The sequence below is a fragment of the Lepidochelys olivacea genome (assembly GCF_965140295.1).
Source record: "Lepidochelys olivacea isolate rLepOli2 genome assembly, chromosome: 11".
In the NCBI taxonomy this organism is placed as follows: domain Eukaryota; kingdom Metazoa; phylum Chordata; order Testudines; family Cheloniidae; genus Lepidochelys; species Lepidochelys olivacea.
Genome location: NC_140421.1, coordinates 62,624,513 through 62,647,913, shown reverse-complemented (window position 1 = coordinate 62,647,913; position 23,401 = coordinate 62,624,513). Strand labels below are relative to the sequence as shown.

Genomic DNA, 23,401 nt, shown 5'->3' with positions numbered 1-23,401 from the left:
AGCATAGCAATGATCTCAACTTATTACCATACATGTCAATTCATTACCATGGCCCTTTTGTGAGTAGGTATCACATTTGTTATTTCTGTCCTAACTGTTTTTTTCGGTTCTTTCCAAGCTCCAAGCTGTGATGCACCATGAACTTAGGAAGCCCCCTATGCATAGGCACCAACTCCATGGGTGCTCCAGGGCTGGGGCACCCACAGAGAAAAATTAGCCGGTGCATAGCACCCATTGGCAGCCAGCTCCCCTCTCTCCCTCCCACTCTCACCCACCAGTGGCCCCTGCCGATCAACTCCTCTCCCTCTCTCCCAGCGCCTCCTGAACGCTGCAGATCAGCCGTTTTGCAGCATGCAAGAGGCACTGGGAGGGAAGGGGAGGAGCAGGGATGGGGTGCGCTCTGGGGAGGATACAGAAAGAGGCGGTGAAGAGGTGGGGCGGGGCTGGAGCGGGGGTGGGAAGAAGCAGAATATAATATAAACCTATAATAAAACAAACAATCAAACCCATAAGAAAATAAGAAACTTATAAGAAAAGATATATAGGCAAGCAAGCAGGCTAACCTTAGATGTATCTCTCTCATGTACCTGTTATATACATCAGTTCATTGCCAGGAAACTTCTGTGGTTGACCTGGGGTCAGAACTTCCCCTTAAACCCTATTTTCAGCTCCCCAAATATTTTGGGTTTTCTGTTGGGCTGTTTATGTGTGCAAAATTTATCTGTTCAATGTTCAGAGGCCTCAAGACTTATGCTAACTTGCTGAAGCTAATGTCTTACAGGATACAGGCTTGTAGGTTTCTTATATTACTGCTGAATATAATGCAAAGCAATGAATATAATAAAGGCAAGCTAGCCCACTGGGCTAGACAGGCTTAAGCTAAACAGAAATAAGACACGCTTAAACCGAAATCACAGAATCCACTCAAGCTGGTTTAACTAAACGGGTGCAAGTTTGTGTGTGGACAAGACCTGAGCCACCCTTCCAGCCCAGGTCAGGACTTGAGGCTGGGCAGGGTGAAGGAAGCGGGCACTGCTGCCATGCAAGCTGTGTGTGTTGTGTGGATTAAACAGAAGACGTCAGTCTTCAGCGTGCCCTGGCAGCTTTCACCAGCCTTAAATTCACTTAATAAAATTAAAATGAAATGTTAAATATTAGCCAGGTCTGCTAAGGGCCCAGTATGTTCCGCCACTCAATAGCTAAATGCGCTGTTTGGAAACCGCTCTCCCCTGCTCCCTCCCAGGCTTGCTGGAGGAGGGGAGCTAGATCTAGGGTTGTGGGTAAGCAGTGGAAGCAGCAGATCTCTGGCTTGCTCCTCCCCTGCCCTCAATCACAGGAAAACTTCTCTAAACCAACTCTACAGTGCTGCCATGGCTCTGGTAGGGGCAGGGACAGCTGCTCTCTTGGGCATCATCCTCCCTCAGGTCATTCCCCATGACCTTACACTGCTTCCCCTGCCACACTGGGAATGACCCCGTTGATGGGAAGGCCATGGTAATACAGCTCCCTGAGTACTGTGCAATGTAATGGTGGGGAACCAAAGGCCTGAGCCATCACATAAAGACATTGGAGACAGCACAAAGGCTCCAGCCCTCCAAAGGTGTCCTGAGAACTGCAAGGTTTCCCCAGACAGCTGGGTTTGGAGAGCTGAGATCCTTGCCCACTCCGTGGTGCAGAACATATTTCCCCTCATCTACCCATGGGAAAATTAGGAGAAGCCTCTCCTTGCTGAAATTCACTGGCCAAAATCAGCCCCTCACATGGACATGCACACCACTCCCTTTGAAGTTGGCATGGCAAGCATTACACATGTGGATCAAAGCAGATGGTTGGGCCCAGGGATCTGCCTAAGAGATTATATGAGAGTGCCCTGACGCCTTCGAATGCTATGAAATCTTGAGCGAGAGGGTGTTCTCCCACTGAGTGAGTTTTCTGCCAATTAATTCCCACCAGAGTTTGCTGACATCAGAAGAGCAGGGTTCAGTGCATCCTCTGATCTTGGATGCAAAAAGCAAAGGCCAACTCCATGTGTAACTTAAACTTACCCTAGCCAAAGAGGTGCATTTCAAAATAAACACATATGCTGCAGCCACTCAGAGTTGGTGGCTTCCAACAAGAAACCACCAATAAATCTTTTTGATTCACTAGGGTCATATTTGGTTACGATGCTGTTATAAATATAAAGGGAAGGGGTTAAGAAGCTTTGATACAGTACTATACAATCATAAAAGCTGTTTAGGGCAAATTATGGCTTCTAACATCACTCTTGTTAAAGCAGATCTAGTCAAAGAGGAAGATTACTTCCCAAATCAGAGTGTGAATGTTGTAGTCCTCTATGAGTTTACTGTAAGAGTGCCTTTAGCCAGAATTCACCTCGAATGGAATGGTACTGAGCATGAAGTTATAGCTGGTATAAGGAAGTTATTGCCTGAGGGTCTACGGATTGGGGAAGATGTTAAAGCTTTGTTCAGTCCAGGTAACCAGTCACAGGAAAGAAATGATCTTAAACCTGTGTCTATTATGGGCAATGATTTGCCTGTGGAGGGTTTCTCCAAATGTTTGTCTGTGCAAAAAAGCAGTTTGTCTGTGAATCAAGTTTCTGAATGTCTGTCTAATGTCTCAGAAGTGAATCTGGAATTAGATAAAGAGCAAAAAGAACTCATTGGTCAGGACAATGTTTCTCAGGAGCAGATCAAAGTGGCTGATGCACTCTCCTGTGAAAGTTTCCCAAAATCAACTGGTTAAAATCGTCCTTGAAATATAAAAAATATTGTTAGTCTTTATACAGTTAGTAGTATATCTACAGATGCATGTGTCTTAGTAATTCTGTTTTTTCCTAGAGCTCCAGGAAGAAATCAAGCCAGTGTTTCACACTATCTGTGATTTGGGGGGCATGTCATAAATATAAAGGGAAGAGGTTAAGAAGCTCTGATACAGTACTATTAAATCCTCTTACCTGTAAAGGGTTAAGAAGCTCAAGTAAGCTGGCTGGCACCTGACCAAAATGACCAATAAGGGGACAAGATACTTTAAAATCTGGGGTGGGGGGAAGGCTTTGTCTGTCTGTGTGATGCCTCTGCCCAGGGACAGATCAAGAAAGCAAGCAATCTAATTCCTATAGAGTTAGTAAGTAGTCTAGCAAGAAAATGCTTAAGATTTTCTTTCGTTTCTGGCTTGTGAAATTCGTTGTGCTGGAATGTGTATTCCTGTTTTTGTGTTTTTTTGTAACTTAAGGTTTTGCCTAGAGGGATTCTCTATGTTTTGAATCTGACTGCCTGTGAGATTATCTTCCATTCTAATTTCACAGAGGTGCTTTTTTTACCTTTTTTCTTTCTAATAAAGTTCTGTTTCTTTTAAAAGCCTGACTGATTTCTCTATGATGCTAAGACCCAGGGGTTTGGGTCTGTGATCACTTTGTAACCAATTGGTTAGGATATTATTCTCAAGCCTCCCCAGGAAAGGGGGTGTAAGGCTTGGGGGAATAGGAACTCCAAGTGGTCCTTTCCCTGATTCCTTGTTAAATCACTTGGTGGTGGTAGCATACCCTCCAAGGGCAAAAAGTTTGTGCCTTGGGGAAGTTTTACCCTAAACTGGTAGAAATAAGCTTAGGGGGTCTTTCATGCGGGTCCCCACATCTGTACCCTAGAGTTCAGAGTGGGGAAGGAAGCCTGACAGATGCATTCATACAAAAATAGCACATGACATAGGAGCAGCTCCTGCTCTTATACCCATTCAAGGAAGGTGACAGAGCTGAGACATTCCAGCACCAGGTAGTCAGGGGAGTTCTGCCTGCACGAAGAGTGAGGATCAGGCTAGGTAACATTTTGTGGAGAGTCACAACCAGGACTTTAGAACCACCAAAGAGGAGGCTTCTGCCCAGAGAAGCCTTTGGCTGAGCCCAGTGCATGCTGGGACAGGACTTTGGGGGCATAACCAGAGCCATGTGAACACACACACTGAGCAGACATGAATGATCTATGAAGTTTATGTACTTCCCTACCAAGTCCCAGTGCCTTGATTTAAGGAGCTCCCAATAGCTGGGCGACATGCAGGCCCTTTGAGTCTGTTTGTTGTATGCCAGAGTCCTAGGAGAGTGAGAGTCAAAGCTCCTTGCTGCCAAACTGGGAGCATCTGCAAAACAGCAGGGTTACCCAGGCACGGAGCCGTAGGCTCAGTTTCCATGCTGCCCGCCCCTACAAACTGTGTCTGTCATCTGGCCCACAGAAAACAAATAAGCTTTATCTGGGTCAGGACTATCGCTCAAGTACATCAGAGTTAGGAATAAATGAGACCAAAGAGCCAGTGTTCCCCGAAACCACAGCCAGGGAGAAAGAAGGATGCAAGAAGTGAGCTGTGAGATCTCTGTCTGAGGGTAAAGAAACAGGAGGGGAGGACGAGCGGTTGTTGCTTATTGGCGGTCAGGGCTCCATCCCCTCAAACTGCATTCTTTATGTACTTTTTTTTAAATGCCATAAACACTGCCCGTGCTCCACTCCTTCCTCCCTCACAGGCCCAGAGATCTCTGCTCCTCGGAATTCAGCACAAAGGAGAGATGCCCTAAAGCAGTGTTTCTCAAATGCGTCCACCCTACAGCCATGACAGCCTCCTGGGTGGTGACCGGGGACCCGTCCCTCCCTTCCTATTGCTCCTGGATGCACTGCCCTGCACCACCTCTGGAGACATGTGGGGCACAACGCTGCTGGAGCAAGGTAAATTCTCGACCCACCTTGGTGGCGCTCAGTGGTTAAGCGGCAGGCTCCAGCTGTGGGACTTTGGGAGCCTGGCTGCAGGGCTTTTCTGGCCATGTGGCCTCAGCTTTGGGCTCCAGCCCCTGGCTCTGGACGCTGGCCCCTGGCTCAGGTCCCAGGCTCCAGCCGTGTGGCAGCAGGAGTCAGCCCTGGGTGCTGACCCCTCTCTCCAGCCACGAGGCAGCAGGCTCCAACCCCCTGCTTCAACTGTGTGGACCCTGGCTCTGACCATGCAGCGGCAAGTGCTGACCCCAGCTCCAGCCATGCAGGCTCCCCACTATTGCCCCAGGCCCTCGCTGCCTCCCCAGCCCCCCCATCCATCCCCCATTACCGTGGACCTCCGCTGCCTTCCTGGCCCCACAGCCATTCCCCCATCGCCCCTGGTCCCTGCTGCCTCCCCCTCAAACCCCCAATTTAGGGCTTAATTTGTCCTGGGGCTTGTTGAGAAAAAGTGTGCTGTGAAAAGTGACATTAATGAACATACAAATAACACTTCACAGAATTATTTTTATTATTGAGGCTACAACAAACCCCATATAAATAAATTACAATGATTTAGATGTGTGTCCGTGTATATTTATTTGTTTTTCCTAAAGTTAATTATGTATTTTAGGAAAAAATGTCAGTGTGGCAACAAAAAACTTTGTTGTGAGAACCCCTGCCCTAAAGACTCCTTTTCATGCCAGCACGTATCCACTTATAGCTCAGTAACAAAGGGACTCTGCAACTGAGCGCCCTCAGCTCCCAGTGACGTGAATGAGAGTTGAGGGTGCTCAGTGCCTCCCAGGATCAGACTCTGAGCACCAATTCAGCAAACCACCCCCATTCAGTAAAGCACTTAAGCACTTGCTTAAGTCCTTTGCCTAGGTAGGAAAAACTAGTGTTCTAACACCTTGGTGGATTCATTATTATTAACACCATCCACAGTGCTTTAGAAGTATCTGTACAGGTTTGTATGGGGTTCCACATCACAGTGCTATCTGAGCCCCTACCATATGATAAGATCCTTGTCCCAGGGAGCTTCCAATCTAGGAACACGAACAGGGATCAAACACCACAAATGTGATATCTCTGATTTAAACATTGCTTAATGATCTGTCAAGGAAAGACACGCAGCACAGGGGAAAGCTAATAAGGTTAGCTATTTTAGCCCAAAAGTGGAGGTCATATTTAACTGAGGTGTCACATTGGTTGATTTCTGTTGTGGGATAAAGTTTCAAAGGCTTCCTGAACAACTTAATAGATACAGATATACACACACATGGAAATGCACTTATTTAGCTATACAGCGCCTTCTGTAAGATGATCACAAAGTAATTAAGCACACACACAAACTGTTCAGGACTTTATAAAATGGGAAGTTCCCCAGATGCCACCCCATCTCATCTGGGTCCCTACAAGCTGCACTCAGAGTTTAACTAAATTTCATGCTAGAGCCATAGCTAAGCCGATTGTAAGGGCACATCCGTGATCTGAACTAGGATTTTGTTTTATTCAGAGTGACTTCAGCCTGTCACGAGACAGTCTCATAAAAACTCTGTCTGGGCTTAAGCAAAAAAGAAACGAGCCAATCCATCAGGCTAGGAATGCAGCCGTTTGACCACTTCCTAAGGCAACTGGGAAGGGATACAAAATATTTACTTCCCAGCACTGGACAGCAGTGAACGGTGACCATCTGGTAACGGATCAAATGGAACTGTTCCCTGTGAACTTTTACAAGGAAAAATCATAGTAATTTTTTTAAAAAGTGACAAATTAAAAGATTTCCAATCTTTGTACCCTTCTTTGCTACCTTAATCCAGGGAGGAACTTGAAGTAGAAACCTAATGCTGGGACAACTAGAAACTCTTCCCTGAAAATCACAGGGCCAGAACCTCAGCTGGTGTAAATCAATGCAGCTAGATTGATTTACAGTAGCTGAGGATCTGACCCCTAGCCTTTAAAAACTCTCATTTCATTTTAAAAAAATGTTACTTTGATGAGATTTCACATCATAGCCATTTCACATAATGCCACCTGCACTAACCTCATTATTTGTCATCTGATATCATAAACAAATGCAATTCCAATAGGGCAACTGATCTAATAGTGTTAGTTTATATTTATGTCCACTCTTCTGCAGGCCTTACTGCAAATGCAATTCTGGAACCATTGGTGATAGGTCTGGAATTACAATTCATGGCTACTCCAATAGTCATTGGAGTGGAGGAACAAACAACATTAAAACTTTCAGGTCAACAAGGAACAGCATCTGTTTCCACTTGCTTTTGTATTATAATTCCGAGCAACTGAAATTGCATAAAAAACTACTACTGTTTCATAGCGATATCTAGGGCCTGCAGAGTGCTTTTCATCTGTAGATCTCAAAGCACTTTGCACACGAGGTATCATAACCTCTGTTTTACAGATGGGGAAACTGAGGCACAGAGTAGTGAAATGACTTGCCCATGGTCACACCGCAGCACTGGGAGTAGAACTGGGCCACAGAACATAATAAGCAAAATACTGTGATCATCTTCCCCCTGCAAAAAGGCTGGTGTGGGGATGGTGGAAGAAGATTAAGAGGCAATTGACTTCCATGAATTAAAGAAGGGACCATGCATTCACCTAGGATACACGTGTAAAGAGCTTTGATCTCTTCTGATGACAGGTGTTATATAAAGCTGAAATTAATATTACTGTTATTACTACAATGCCAAGAAGGAGATTCTGCACCTTATCCCTCCACCACCACCCCCACCTCCATAACACCTTCCAGGATCATGTCTTATTTCTTTCTGTATCCAACGCCTATTGTTGCAATCCCCATCCAGTCAACTACCATTCCCTTCCTCCCCTTCACGGGGCCAGGCTCTCCAAGGAGAAGGATCCTTATCAGAGGTCCTGTTGAAACTACTGAGCAAGTTAAATGGCTTTACACTGAGCATTCGGCACTATGCTGTCCAACATGTGTGTCAGTGGCATGCTAATATGCACTGGACACAATCCCCCCGCTGTCACCTTCCCCCATTCTTCTGGATTAGATAATAGTTCTTTTATGGAGACACAGGAGGAGATGGTATTATTTAAGAGCCTTGCTGGGCAAAAGCTATTTTGTCTTTTTGATGGCTCTCTCAAATGCAGCTACTGCTAAACCTTAATACCAGAGCAGAAGTTATTACACATTCTGGGAAATGCCTTAAATACATTGTTTCCTGCTGAGCAAACATTCAGTGGTCACGGAGGAAAGGAAGGGTGGGTGTGGCTTGCAAATGAACATGTTTCTTTACAGCTCTCTCTCCCTCTCCCCACTCTGGAAGAGAGAATTCCAGGGCAGGGCTAGGTTCTGAGGGATCCCTCTAAGAAACACAAGCGAAGTGAAAATGAATGTTATTGGCATGGAAGCCTATTGGCTTATTAGCCCTATCATTTGGAGGTGGCCAGAGAAGGCCAGGTTTTCAAAACCCAAACCAAGTGTGGTTCAGAGCCAGGTTCTGAATCACCAGAGCTCAGAGTGTCTGTATACAAGCTAAAAGAAAAGGAGGACTTGTGGCACCTTAGAGACTAACCAATTTATTTGAGCATAAGCTTTCGTGAGCTACAGCTCACTTCATCAGAGCTGTAGCTCACAAAAGCTTATGCTCAAATAAATTGGTTAGTCTCTAAGGTGCCACAAGTCCTCCTTTTCTTTCTGCGGATACAGACTAACACGGCTGCTACTCTGAAACCTGTATACAAGCTATCACTTTTGTCTTACCTACATAATGGGCAAATCAGAAAAGACCCAAAACAGGGGTGGTTCAAGCTTTGGGTCCTATTTTTCTTGAATCATCAAGTCCGGAGGGAAAAGGGGTAATTCAGATAAAAGGTTCCAGTGCTGTCCACCCTCTTCTATTAATATGTGAGTTCACTTTGCATGCCAGCTAATGCAATCTTCATCATGATCCCTCCTCACAACACTTGGATCACTTCCTCTACATTCCTCTAAGGAAAAGGAACCACTCTAAGAGACCTTTTAAAAAAAACCTAAAGGCACAAAAGAAAATCCTTTCCCCCAAACAAAATTTGTAGATGAAGTCAAAATGACAGCAGGTCACCTGCAAATTTTTTTTTAAACACCAAGTCTTTGTTTAACAACCAGGATTGGGGCTCAGTCCTACAAGCCCTTAAGTAAGCAGTCCCATTGAATTCAGCTGGACTACTTGTGTGAATAAAGGCTTACTGGGATGAGTCCTTGTTCTGAGGGGAGACGAACAGGCTGAACAATCTGGACCAATTCCTGAAGTCCTCCTTCAGACAAATCTCCCACTGAAGTCAGTTCTTGTGTCTATCACTGCACAGGCATAAAGTATGGAGAACAACTTGGCCCTTTGAGACTTTGATGTGACTTTGACTTCTGGGAGATGACCCTTTGATTCTGACTGTGATTAAAACCATGCCACTGTAGCCCAAACCACTGCAAAACTGTGCTAGCAACAACCCTGATCTGTGTGGATGCCGCTACCACAGTTTCAGCAGAGTGTGTGAAGAAGGATTTTGAAAATAACCTAGTTATCCCTTTGTTACAATTAGAAATGGGTCAAAGGGCTCTTGTATGATGAGAGTAAAACTAGAGCTGTTCACGCCTCCCTCTCACTCCCCAGTGTGTACATTCTGTCATCTTTCCCTGCTTTCTGGATTAGAGACCCCAAGCGGGAGATCCCAAGATGTGAGACTTGCCTCTGCGACTTCACATCACAATGGAAGAGAGTTTAGCAGCTTGCAGTTTTCTCTCACGCTGCTGCAAATGGCCCCCACCATCCCTGCTAAATGCTTGCTCCAATATTTCAACTTCAGATTGGATCACGGTGTTCAGATATATACGATGTATTTATACAGCACAGCTGGTCTGTCAGAGGTCACATAATTTGGCAGCCATCCCAGCGCTTAAAAATTAATTTTTCCTTATTAATACAACTGGGGGTCCCACAGGATAGGATCCCAGCCTTATCTGAACCTGACAGCTTCCTAAACCCTGTGAAGGATGCTTTCTCCTCTAAGGCTATCCGTGATACAAGGCCACTGTGTCCTGGAACCCAACTGCACTAGATCCGGTTAGGAAGCCAATCCAATGGCCCGTGCAAAGTGACATATTGTTGAGTGGGGGAAAGCCACCTTCTTCAGCACAGCTTCCCAGAACGGAACTAGTTTGCTTTCTGATCTCAGCCCCTTTAGCCTGGCACAATGTACCTAAAGCATAGAGTAAATAATCGGAGGAGGGAAAGCCGGGAGATGGAGATGGAAAGTGTCTTCTAGAGCCCTCTGGGGAAAAGCATGTCTGCCTGCTACAGCAGACGCCACCAGCAATGATAATTCTGTGCCAGAAAAAAGTTAGAAAAACAAATACTCCCTTGACATGGGTTATAGTCTCTCACTGAGCACATACTCATATGTTTTAATGAAGCTCCTGGCAATTGCCGGATTCCTAGTCTAAAAATCCTTTCTCTCCCAGTAAGTTTTCTGTTAACAGCATAACAGGATTTTAAAAGGCAAAGCAATGAGTGTTTGTGTGCCGCCCACGTATGTGTGCATGCAAGTGGGTTGTTGGTTCTGCTAGATTACAGAAGTCATTTCTAAAAATACCAGCTTTTAGGAAAATATTTGAAAGTCTTTACAAGTAAGCATTGCTCAGAGTTGCATAAACATCATCTGAATCACTCTGTTCTTGGGTCACTCAAAACCTTTACTTTCTTATTAGATTGCTTTTGTAACTAGCTGAGGGGAGATGAAAAACACACAGACATCCAACCATTAGATTTATCTTTCCAGGGTCTCCAACCCACTCCCTACATAGTTATCTTAGTCTTTGCTTTACTACAAACAAATTGGCAGCTGCACTGTTTATCTCTTACAGTAAAAATGACTGCAAGAGGTTTTTTTCTGTGTGGATTATCATATTATTGTCTATTAAAAAATCTCTCCCCTCTCTATTTACATCCCTTGGGGGAGCTTAAAGAGGGACTTTCATAATGGGGGTAAGCTTTCAAATACACCAGACTTCCAATATAAATCCATCCACCTCTGACATGTTTTTCTTACCATGTTTGCTAATTACTAAAACTACTTGTATATAATTCAGCGTGTGTGCCCTGTCACAGTTTATTTTCTCTTATTGGATTACACAATGATGTCATATTCCAGTATTTGTGATATCACAACCATTTCCTTGACAACAAAAAGTCTGATGTCAAACAGGATGAAAACTTCATTGCAAATGCAAACAGCACCGGAGGCTGGATTGCGGGGAGGAGGAAGGCACTCACCCAAATATTTTTATTGAACTGCATGGCACTAGGGAATGGTAATGGGATACAGAGCCCTTCACCTCTCGGAACCTGATTCTGTATCTACTCAAGGACATGAGGGCACACAGCACCTAACAGAATCAGAGTTGTGTGTGTTGCCAATTCAGCTGTTTTCCAACGTCCCTGTAAATTCAAACACCCCTCTGATTTCAATTGTTTCATCGAACAAAGGCGTCCCCCACAACGTCCCCTTTCAGACTTTGACAAAACTCTTTCCCACAGGTGCCTGCGCTGGCATGGGAGAGTAAAGTAGGTGTAGTTCCAGTAACATCGACTGAATCTCCCAGAGAGCAAAGCCTTCCCATTTTGTAATTTGAAGTGCAAGGCTTGTGGGGCAGAGGGTGGGGTGAAGCAGGAGAACTTACAGGCTTGTATCTATGTGTCTCTGTGGCACAATGGGTCAGGGCGTTCAACTGATAAGCTCCCAGGGTGGGAGGGATAGCTCAGTGGTTTGAGTATTGGCCTGCTAAATCCAGGATTGTGAGTTCAATACTTGAGGGGGGCCCTTTAGGGATCTGGGGCAAAAATTGGGGATTGGTCCTGCTTTGAGCAGGGGGTTGGACTAGATGACCTCCTGAGGTCCCTTCCAACTCTGGTATTCTATGATCCTAACTTGCAGGAGAGGCCTGTGGATTTCTTCACAAGACCTTTTTTAAGAAAAACAACTGTCTTTTAGTGCCATCTGGTCCATAACAAAGGCAATAAATGTCTTCTTTAGGAGCATTGTTATGAAACTCCAGGGATAAATCTGCTCTGACAGAGATGTCCAGGAAAGGGATGAACTCAGTCAGGGGCAGACCTCTAAAATCCCCACCAGGGCATCATTTGAGCTTCTTTGTGGCATATATGGTATGAGTTAAATTGAGATTCTCAAACTGTGGGCTGGGACCCAAAAGTAGGTTGTGACCCTATTTTAATGGGGTCACCAGGGTTGCCTTAGACTTGCTGGGGCCAGGAGCTAAAGCCCAAGCCCAAACACCTGGGACCGAAGCCCAAGTCCTGGGCCGTGGGGCTCAGGCTGCAGGCCCTCTGCTTGAGGCTGAAGCCTTCTGGCTTTGGCTTTGACCCCACCACCACCACCAGGGAAAGTGGGGCTCAAGCTTTGGCTTTGGACCCCCCTCCCCACCTGGGGTGGTGGGTTTGGGTGGGCTCAGGCTTCAGTCCCCTCCCCTGCACCCCCCTCGCCCCCGGGGTCATGTAGTAATTTTTGTTGTCAGAAGGGGGTCGCGATGCAATGAAGTTTGAGAACCCCGAGTGAGTTAGATGGTCCTATAGTTGGAGGAAGGGGGGCCCTCTAATAGGGAGGGTGTAAGTGTACATTTGCCCTCTAGTAGAGGCTGGGTGTGGTTTTTCCCTCTAACGGCTTGTCCTGAGACGGGGGGAAAAGAACCCACTACTTATAATCAGCTACGGCTTCCTTTCAGCGGACAAGCCTGTCGTTTTGGAGCTGAAGGGCAGTTTTCCGGCGCCACCGCTGCAAGTGTGCGTGTCAGTACTTGTGCCCGCTCCCTGCGCCACATACACTCCTGACACTCAGCCTAGTTCCTCAGTGAACAGCTGCCCACATCATCGCCCCGGCTAAGGGGCAGGCCCTTCAGAAAGGCTGAGGGCTGTGAACTCCCACACACCAGTGTTCCATCTGGCTCAGGCCAGGGCTGTGAAGGCCGGTGCCTACCTTTCAGGAGCACTAAATTCAGGGGGAAAAAAAAAGATTCTTAAATAATAGCAAAACAAACCCCAACGGGACTGTTCCCGTCCAATCCCTTGGGGATAAATGATCTGGTTTCCTCTACCACGGGGCACTTCCCCTTAAGGGAGCAAGGCCTAGTGCACCCGCAGACCAGCCACGGCTCTGCTGCCCCCAAACCAGGCTCTGGCTCTTTGGTGCCGGTGCAGAACCGCAGTTCAGCCCAGCTCCGGCCAACGGGGGCTTTACTCACAGCTCTGATGTCCCCTATTACCTGACGCTGGTTTTAGGGAGGAATCCGGCCCGTGAAATGAAGCATTAGCCAGAATTTCCTCCTCACCTGGGAAAAGCAACAACCTCCCCAGGCTCATTTGCAACTAAAATCACCTGTGGCGGAGCGAATTCTCACTCTCTGACACCGGGAGGGGGGGAGACATATGCAACCCCCCCCCCCCCCGGTGCAGGCAGCCCCTCCAGAGAGCCCGGACCAGAACCGGCCGGTGGCAGGGCGCGGCGGCAGCCGGCAGAGGCTCCCTCCAGTCAATGGGCGTCTCTGGCTGCGCGGTCTCGCCTCCGGCTTGGTCAGGGGAACGGCTCCGCGGCCAGGACTGGCACGGCCGGCCCCGCCTTTCTCTCTGCTCCCCTGGCCCAGGCAGATCGGTGCCGAGGCTGCCCGTGCACACGAGAGCAGCGGCGGCAGCGGGAGGGAGACGCTAGCACCGGGGACCAGAAAGTCCTGCCCCGCTGGAGGAATGGGGACGGGGGGTGCTGCTCCATTGCTAAGCCGTCCCCCCTCCACTCCAACACTTGTCAGTCCCTATAGCCCCCCCCCCCCCCCGCGCTCTGCACAACCGAGGCGGCATTGGAGAGGCTGGGGGGGGGCACGCTTTAGCCGGATCCCCCACCCCTCGGAGCTGGTTTGAGTGTAAACCCCATTACAAGGGTTTCACGTGAAAGTTTCTCCCCTGCTGCCGAGCGCGCTGGGTCTGTTCCTGCCACGCCGCTGGGCCCGGAGCCGGCAGGGAGGGGTGAAGGAGGAACATGGCAGCAGGCGGACCCTGGGCGCAGGAGGTGTCACCACCAACAGGTCGACAGGAGGCAGGCGCCCTCCGCTGCGGCCCCGATCCTGCTTCGCGGTGGATTGGCTGGCAGCAGGATCCGGCCCCAGCCGAGGGAGAGGCCCCCGGGCCCGCCCGGCTTTCGGTGCGCGGCCCCCCGGCCGGGGGAAGGCGCAGAAGGGTCTCCGAGCTGCCCTCGGTGCGTTTGTGTGACGTGCACCGCCCAGGGCACATTGCACGCTGCATTTCTGCCCGGCTGAGCTCCGTGCCAGCCCAGGGGCAGGGCGGAGCGCTTCGGGGCACCCCGCCGCCCCGCAGCATGCAGCCCGAGCCCGGCTGCAATTCCACATCCAAAACCCTGGCACCATTTTTACCTTAGCCGGACTTTGGCACCCCCACAGAAGGTGCCAGGGTGTTTCCGGGCTTCCCAACGCCAGGCACTTGTTCTGAATGACAATCCCCCGGGGGGATCCGCAGTGACAGGACCCGCAGACTGGGGTGGCACGAATGAAATAATGATGTTCACTGACATATAGCGGGGAGGGGGGGGGTGATGCTAGCTGAGCCTCGGCTCACCCCGCCTCCCGGCTGTTAGCTAGTGGCTTCCAGGAGTTGCACATATTTTAATAACCACGATAAACAGTAGGCCATGTGAGGTTTGTATATTTATTTTTGCGGTGCTCCCTCCCCGCCTGATCTGTCTTATCAGGGTTTCACTCCCAGCCCAGCGGTTAATGAGCTGGAAAGGGCTCTGTCAGATCTCCGGCGGAGTCATGAAGCCGAGCGGGTTTCGTGTGCCCTTCACCAGGGAGGAGGGATTTCGCCAGCCACACTCCAGTCTCTCCAAGGCTGTTTTGCGCAACCCAAAATGTATTTACCGATTGTCAGAATTAAACAGTGGCTTGGAATTTGATCGGAGTCTCTTCGTTTCCCTTATCTCAACACAGTTTGTCCTCATCCCTCCACTCCTCTTCACCCCACCCCACCCCGCAATTGTTTTTCTCTTTTGGCAACTGCTTAGGACCGAATTCCATCAAGAAAAGTTTCTGACCACTTCAGAGGGCTCCTTAGACCCCTGAGGTCTGCACTGTTGGTTTTCTTAATAAAAATGTATATGGACTAGCTCCTCTTTCCCTGGAAACACAGACACTGAAAGGGGGTGGGGGGAGAGAAACATCCCCAGTTGCTCCAGAGCGGGACATTTTATTAGACAGTAGGCACCAAATGACCTGCTAACAGCCATGTGGGTGGGGTGGTGGGTTGTTGTTTTTTTTTGAAACCGCCACCCCGGCTTAAGAACACACAAACTTGGCTTTCCTGCCTTGCCCATTCAAACCTTATTTAATTAGACTTGGTAAATGTATCTCCAACCGAGTGGCTATAAATTATTTATGCCTTTCTAGCCGGGCTGGGGCGGGGGGGGGGGGGGAGAGGGAACAAAAACCACCAGGGAGATATGTTCTGCTTCAAACCATTTTTTTTTTAAAAAAAATATCTCTCCCGAAAACTGTAATGCAACGGCTTTGCCGTGTGTGTTTTTTTTTTTTAAAAAAAAACCTTTTGATTTATTCCATATGTGACATCTGAACACAGCCAAAGCCTGTCTCCGTGTGAGTGTGTTTCAAAACATAGACACCCAGACCTCACCACACTGCACCCCGGGAGGGGAAAGTTGGGTTTCCCGCAAGGGGGGGAGAGTCCTGGCTCTCGCGAAGCAAACCTGCCGTTGAATTGTGAACCAACGGGAAGACCTCGCCGGCAGAGGCTTTCCAAGGCAAATGAGACACGCGCGCAGCTGAGGAAATGAACTTTCGCGTGTCTTACCTGCTTCGCCCAGCACTCCGGATCCAGCCACGCACAGAGCTAAAAATCCCCAAACGAGAGGCAAGGTATCCATTTTTAGCGGGGTGGGGGGTGTTTCTCCCCCGCTGGCTTTGCTAGGGGGCTTTCCTCGGGAACTGGAAGTCCCGCTGGTCTTCACCCCGCACCTTAGAATTCCCCCGGCAAATGTCTCGGGTTGTCTTTCGCTTCTCCTCCTCCTCCTCCTCCTCCGCGCCTTGGCGTCCCGCCTTGCCCCCGCTCCGCTGCCGTGCACGGCCCCACTCGCAGGAGCAGAAGCCCGGGAACTCCTTCAGGGCCGGCGCGAGGGAAGCCGGCCGCTGCTTCCCCCCCAAAATCCAGTCTGCAAACCGCGCGTGCGGGTGGGCGCGCGTGTTTGCTCTCCCCAGCCCCTCAGCGTGTCACTCCCGTGAAGGCACCATCACCCCCCCCCCACGCCTCCCGAGAGCCGGCGGCAGGAACGATTCGCCCGGGGCATCGCACCGCCCCGGGGCTGGCGGCTCCCCGCCGCGGCGTGGCGGTGGCCGGGCGGGGGCAGAGGCTGGCGGGCACGCCGGACCGGATGGTTCACGCGCGGGCTGGCCGGGCCGCCGCGAGTCGTGGGCGCGCGTGTCCCCCCCGTGCACACACACGCGCGCGCGGACACACACACGCGCGCGCCCCCCCCCCCCCTTCCCCTCCGCGTCTCTCCCTGGCGAGGTTCCGGCGCGCGGCGCGGGGAGCCCGCCTGTGCCTCCCGCCCGGCTCCTCGCAGCCTTTTCAGGCCGCCGCGCCCGCATGTCAGAGCGGGGAGGCAGAGCTACCCGATCACACGCTCGCCCAGGGCCCGCCCCTTCTGGGTGCCCCCCCCCCGCCCCCGGGAAAGCGGCCACCCGGCTGGCACCCAGCTCCCAGCCCGGCTCCAGCCGCCCCGCCCCAGGGCCACACCAGCCGGCTCCCCCTCTCGGCCCCCACGCCCCACTCAAGCAGGGGGCGCGCGTGTGTTGCCGACAGCTAACCAGGACCTGGCCCCTAGTGGGCACCACAGCTTCCTCCAAACACCTAATCCAAGCCCCTGGGCTCCCCGGGCGCCCCTCCCGCCCACTGGCAGCACCGGGCTGGGGCCATACTCGCTAGAAGATAGGAGCCCTGGGTCAGACCAAAGGTCCATCCAGCCCAGCATCCTGGCTCCCGCCAGTGGCCAGTGCCAGGTGCTTCAGAGGGAAGGACTCCAACAGGGCAGTTATCAAGCGATCCACCCCTGCCCTCCGGTCCCAGCCCCTGGCCCGCAGAGGCTTCGGGACAGCCAGAGCATGGGGTTGCATCCCTGACCATCAGGGCTAATAGCCATGGATGGACCTGTCCGCCACTCTTCAACCTTGCCAGCAAAATCAATACCTACAGAACCTCCAGGCTGAGACCGAGCTTGGCACATTTTAGCCCCCCCAAAGGAGAATTCTTCACAAAGATGTGGGCAGATGTAGAGGCTGCTTTGATGTAACCTCAGCTATACCCAAGGTTAACAGGCACCAATACATCCTGCCGCAGATGACCAGGTCAACGTCCAAAGAAAGGAACTGTCAGCAGCCTTGAATTCATCGGACATTCTGATTCAAATCAAGCCAAAACCCTCAGAAGTTCATTATACTTTTCCTTATGCCATGAAAGAAAAAAAAAAACGTTGCGTTGGCTGCTAAATAATCACAAAATTAAAATACTTATTTTTCATAATGATCAGGAAAGCATTAATTGAGGGTTAGATTTTTTTTAATAACTATGCATGCTGATGTGTAAATGTTATTTTGGAATTAAACATTTTTGTGGGAGTTTAGCTAGGTATAAAATGGTACTGTTCGTGCAAGGGGAAACAAAAACAAAAAACCAGAAAGAAGCCAGTTGGAAAAGAGGACAAACGAAGACCTGAAGAAACTTTTATCCTGATGATAGCAGAGTCACACATGTTCCAAGAAGCAGACAATTTATGCCAACTAACTATTTTTAAAGCAAGATGCAAAAAAAAAAAAAAAAAAGTGTTTAAACAGAGCCCCCAGCTAACGGTTTTTGAAACACTTCAGCTGCACCTTTGTATTTTAGGATGAGCTTGTGGGTTCCAAGTTGTCTTACTTCAATAAACATTCATTATTGCATTATCACAAAGGCTGTAAATAGCCAAAATGAATAAAATAATGACACAACACCGGGGATAGCCTTGCTTTTGGTGTGACTCCATGCAAAAGTAGGACACAGAAAAAATGTCAGATGGGGAAGCATCAGGACAAGAATTTCTTATGCCCCTGGGCAATTCTGAGGGCAAATTGCTTCCTCTCTACATCTGCTGCTGGAGGGGGAAATCCAGTGCTTCCATAACATAAGAAACCAAGTGACTGCTTCCTTTGCCTATGCTTAAGGCCAGCCATACATAATACAAATTAAATAACACTGAGAAAATACAAACTCTCTTCCTCATCCCATAAACATTATATCACATAGGTGGCAATGATAGCTACATGAAGAATCCCATTCATTCTACAGGTTTCAGAGCAGCAGCCACGATAGTCTGTATTCTACAGTCGTTCAATTGCTGTTATTTCACACCTTTGAGTGCTTCACCTGCATTCTGCTCCCTGATCTCCAGCAGGACTTTAATATTCCAAACTTCAGAGCAACTTTTAAAGTCATCTTTAGAAAAGAAAAGAAAAAAAAAGGATGCCACAAAAGTCAATTTCACTACTGCCAGGAGGTGGGGTACCTCTGCCTACAGAAGCAGCTCTGCTGTTGGCATAGGTAGTGTCTTCATTAAGTGCTACAGTGGCGCAGCTGTACGGGTGCCCTTGCAGTGCTGAAAGTGTAGACAAGCCCTGAGAGCTGGAATTTCAGGCTAAGAGTACAAAGTTAGAGTGAACCCAAAAGTCATGACCCCCTGATATGCAGAAAAGCTATTTGTAGAGTCGTTTAAACAGTCTAGGCTATATTTGCTAACACTCAGAGGTTTGTATATGGTAATTTAAGGTAACCTCAGTTTACCTGAGGCAGATGGACTGAAAAATAGCAAAACGCTCCAATTATAAAAAAAGTTGGTCACTAAAAGGCAATAGAAACAAATACACAATGGAGGGGGGGTGGGTATAAAAGTTTCATCGGAATTTGTTTGGGGTGATGGGCATAATTTACTTGAATTCCACCACTTAAAATTTATGTGTAATTTTATCAATTCATGCCAATAGAATCTTTACAACACAATGTGCACGCACATACACAAATAGGGACTGGTTCCATTATCATGGAAATCAATGAGGCCCTGATCCTTAACGCCAGGTGCCTAACTCTCAGGTTTAGGCACCAAAATCCCACTTATAGGCTCCATTGCCATGCACAAGACTCCTGCCAAACCCTATACATACCTAAACTGACCCAGTGCCTATGTTCCTGCAGTGAAAGTTCTCTCAGAGCCCAAGTTTCTGTTTCTGGGTTTGTGCACTACTGCCTCTCGCTAGATGTTTGGACACCTATCTGCCACCTAAGCCCCAGAGCGATTCACAAACCCAGGGAAGACAGGTGTTCACTCACCTATCTTGTGGGGCCCAATCTGGGAGACATGCTCAAAGACCACCCACTCAGGGCTGGTCTACACTACTGCTTAAGTTGATGCAACTTTTGGCGCTCAGGGGTGTGAAAAAGACCCCCTGAGCGACGTAAGTTACGTTGGCTTAAGTGCTGTCCACACCGGCACTATGTTGGCAGGAGATGCTCTCCCACAGCGGTGCAGTTGCACCAATGTAGCACTGTAGTGTAGACTTGCCCTCCGTCGGGTCCTCTTGGAAATCCAGCCAGAGGAGGAGCTGCTGTCACCACCCAGTGGGATGTAGGAGACTCACGTTCAATGCCCCCCCTCTGCCTGTTCGGGAGAAGCAATTTGAATAGGGGCTCTCCCACCTCTCAGGAGGCTGCTCTAACCAATGAGCTAGAGGATAGTCTGATATGGGGCTCCCTCAATTGCCGCTGTTGAAGCTGTTCCACTGTGGATAAATAATGGAAGAGTGATTGAAGCAGGGGGACTAGACTCACAGTCTCCTACCTCCTGGGGGGTGCCCTAACCACAGGCCTATATTGCCATTCTCTTGCTTTCTCTCTGGCCCAATGACTGCTCCTCTTTGGATAAATACTTAAATAGTTATTGGGCCTGAGAGAGATACCTAAGTCCCTTTGTGGGTCTAGGCATGAGAGTCTTTCCATTGACACCAATGGGCGCTGGACTGGGTCCACTTGGTACAGCATCTCTAATGAGTGTTATTCAGTGCTTGTTTCTTCTGTGTGTTTTGATGCCTCATTTTGAGTCTTCATCTGAGGCCTGATCAAATTCCCATTGAAGCCAATGAAAAGATTCCCATTTACTTTAGCGGGAGCAGAACTAGTTCCCATCCTTTTTGTATTTCCAGTTTGAAAATATGTGACTATTATTTACTACTTGCTAATGGTTAGATGACTAGCAAACTAGCAAAGTGTGATTTTAGTATATAAATAGTTCTCACAAACCACAACAAAGATATCAGAGTGTTACAAATATCCACAGAATGAATCATTCCTCTCTTGAGATGTGTATCAAAAGAGCATAGAAAAAGGAAAGGTTACCAAGCCTTCATCAGAGAGAAAGCTGACTTTGCTTTGGCCCTGATCTTGCAGAGTTACAGTATGTGAGCAAAATTCCCATTGATTTCATTGGGTGTTTTATCTGGCTAGGGTTTGTTGTCTGATTGGGTTCTTTACAGTCTAAGGGAAAGCTACATTTGTAAATGAGTTTTCGCTGTGGTAGCACTCTTCTGCCACTGAGTAAGAGAAGATGATAAACGTAAGTAAGAAAACATCAATCATCAAATCTGAAGTTACCTGCTGCTCCTTAGAGATTTCTCCCAACCACTTTTCAGTACCTCTACATGGACACTACACACCAGTGAGGGCTGTCAAGGGTTTAATATCATCCCTGGAAGTATCCTCTCCAGAATGTGCTATTTCCACTAAAGGCAGAATTAGAATACCAATCAGCATTGTCCAATGTAGTAATTCCTTTAAACTCCACTTTCCGCTATGTGGCATACTGCGTGCAGATGTGGTTGCCCCATCTCAAAAAATTGGAATTGGAAAAGGTTCAGAAAAAGACAACAAAAATGATTAGGGGTAAGGAACGGCTTCCAGATGAGGAGAGATGAATAAGATGGGGGCTTTTCAGCTTGGAAAAAAGATGACTATGCTAAAGGTCTATAAAATCATGACTGGTGTGGAGAAAGTAAATAAGGAAGTGTTGTTTACTCCTTCTCATAACACAAGAACTAGGGGGTCACCAAATGAAATTAATAGGTAGCAGGTTTAAAACAAACAAAAGGAAGTATTTTTTCACACAATGCACAGTCAACCTGTGGAACTCCTTGCCAGAGGATGTTGTGAAGGCCAAGACTATAACAAGGTTCAAAAAAGAACTAGATAAATTCATGGAGGATAGGTCTATCAATGGCTATTAGCCAGGTTGGGCAGGGATGGTGTCCCCAGCCTCTGTTTGCCAGAAGCTGGGAATGGGCAACAGGGGATGGATCACTTGATGATTACCTGTTCTGTTCATTCCCTCTGAGGCACCTGGCATTGGCCACTGTCTGAAGACAGGATACTGGGCTGGATGGACCTTTTGTCTGACCCAGTGTGGCCATTCTTATGTTCTTATGTGACTTCAGGAGATGAAGACAACCAAGTTGGTGGCATCTACCAGTTTGGAGTTAGGGCAGGGGTGGGTCAAATATTAGCTTTGGATCAAAATCACTGGGAGCTTTGCCATTGATTCCTGCACAATACGGGACCAGGCCCTTTGAAGGTACCTACTTTGAGATGAAGCTGTATAGTCCTAACATGGATTTAAAGATTAGAAGGGACCACAGACCATCTAGTCTGCCCTCCTGTGTATCACTTGCCAATAGTTATTCACAACAATGAGCATGACTCCGTGGAAGATTTAGGGCTGGATTTTGCAAGCTCTCCAACATGTAGAACCCCCTTTACTTCAACGGCAGCTCTGCTCATAGAAGGCTCTTAGCATCAGGCTCATTATGCCATTTCCCTGGAGTTTTAAGGCTCAGCAAGTATTCACCAGACGAGTGGGCATAGCAACATTTTTCCCATATTTGTCTATAAGAAACATCCACAAAACCTCACTGAAAATGAGACAATATGTAATTTAATTGTACTTTAATATATCATTTATTGTACCATCTGCATTAGATTTGGTTGAAAGAATTTCACAGATGAAGTGTTGGTTACAGTTTAGATGTAATGGAATTCTCTCCCTCCCACTCCTCTGCAGCTGAGAACATTGGCTTCCTCAAATATTGACTCTTCCTCATTTTTTCTGCTCCTGGCCTACGGGCTAATATAGGCAGGATTTCCCTGGCACTCGTTAGCTTTGCCCTTTCCCCTAATTAGCCCATCTTTTCAAAGCAGCCATCCAATCACTTTTTTCTATTTTTTGATTGGTGCCGCAGCTTTCTCCTTGACTGATGCCATGTCACTCCATGAACCGGCCAACAGGAGGTGCTAGTAAGATAGGAAATCTTCAGCCTTACCTTAACACTTCTCTTCACATTTATTAAAAAAATTAGTCAAAGGTGTGTCATGTATTTTTATACCACTCTCAGGGCCTCAGAGCAGTGGGACAAAACAGATTCTTTCCACTGTTCTACCAGGACGTATTTCCATCAGACACTTGACAATATTGCAACGCAAACAAACAAAATGGCAGGGCTGAAACACTGTTAGAATTGAGAATAAAGACTGATTCCAGGGCCTGCATGAGAATATAAACAGAGATTGCGCCAATAGCAAGGGAGAGACGATTCAAAGGTTCTGGGGCCACATAGCCTAGCAGTTAGAGCACATGACGAGGTCAGGAGGCCTGCGTTCTCTTGCTGACTCACTGTGACGTTAGGCCTGGAACTTAAGCTGTCTGTGCCTCAATTCTCTCTCTCGAAAATAACGCTTCCCTACCTTTGTAAAGCACTTTGAGGTCCACAGATGAAAAGCGCTATACAAGTGCAAAATATTAAGTACTACTGTTAGTCTATCCGATCTATGACTATGTCTCAATTTATGGCCACAAATAATAATTAACCAAGTGACCTATGAGTATGAACTTAAATAGGGGTCAAAATCTCATTTGGGACGTTGTACTCCTAGATATATAGAGACCAACTCCAATACAATTTGGGAACTAGTTTTTCTAAGTTAGCAATCTGGTTATTGTTTCATTGCCAGCGCAATTCGCTGCTAATTTGAGTCTGAAAATAGTGATTGAAAGGGTAGGGCTGGGGACATTGACCTTTTGCTACTGAAGATGCTTCAGGGGGGGTCAACTCGCATGCACTTTAGTCATTAGTTCTCAGTCTTCCTTCCAATATTTACTCCTACACAGTTTACTAAGATGCCAGTCAAACTTCAGACTGTGTGGCTGGGGTTGAGTCTCCTCCTCCCCTGCTTACTTTGTAATTAACAAAGTTACTTGTCTGGAGAGGATAGTCTTACTTTTTGCTTCCCTGCCTTTATTGTGTTTAAACTAAAATCGAATGCATGCATTTCCCACCCCTATTCACATTCATCATCATTACCCATATTAGGCATTGCTCTGTTTTTCCTTCTAGCATTGAGCTGTAATGTACCTGGGAACCATCAGGGGGCAGCTGTGACCAAAAAAGAACACAGCCAGAGAAAACAAAGGGGAAAGGAAAAGAAGAG

At 47.9% G+C, this 23,401-nt stretch overlaps 1 protein-coding gene across 4 annotated transcripts in view; it reads right to left on the bottom strand.

The window, feature by feature from the left end:
• The window catches only part of NRP2 (neuropilin 2), a 122,598-nt gene extending 106,312 nt beyond the window's left edge, over positions 1 to 16,286 (bottom strand). For 2 of the 4 annotated variants that reach the window (XM_084643025.1, XM_084643026.1), the window contains exon 1: positions 15,641 to 16,286. In XM_084643025.1, the coding sequence (XP_084499151.1) occupies positions 15,641 to 15,713 (73 nt within the window). In that variant the 5' untranslated portion in view covers positions 15,714 to 16,286. The remainder of the gene's footprint in view (positions 1 to 15,640) is intronic. The other 2 variants (XM_084643023.1, XM_084643024.1) reach the window with 1 other exon arrangement.
• Positions 16,287 to 23,401: the final 7,115 nt, after the last annotated feature.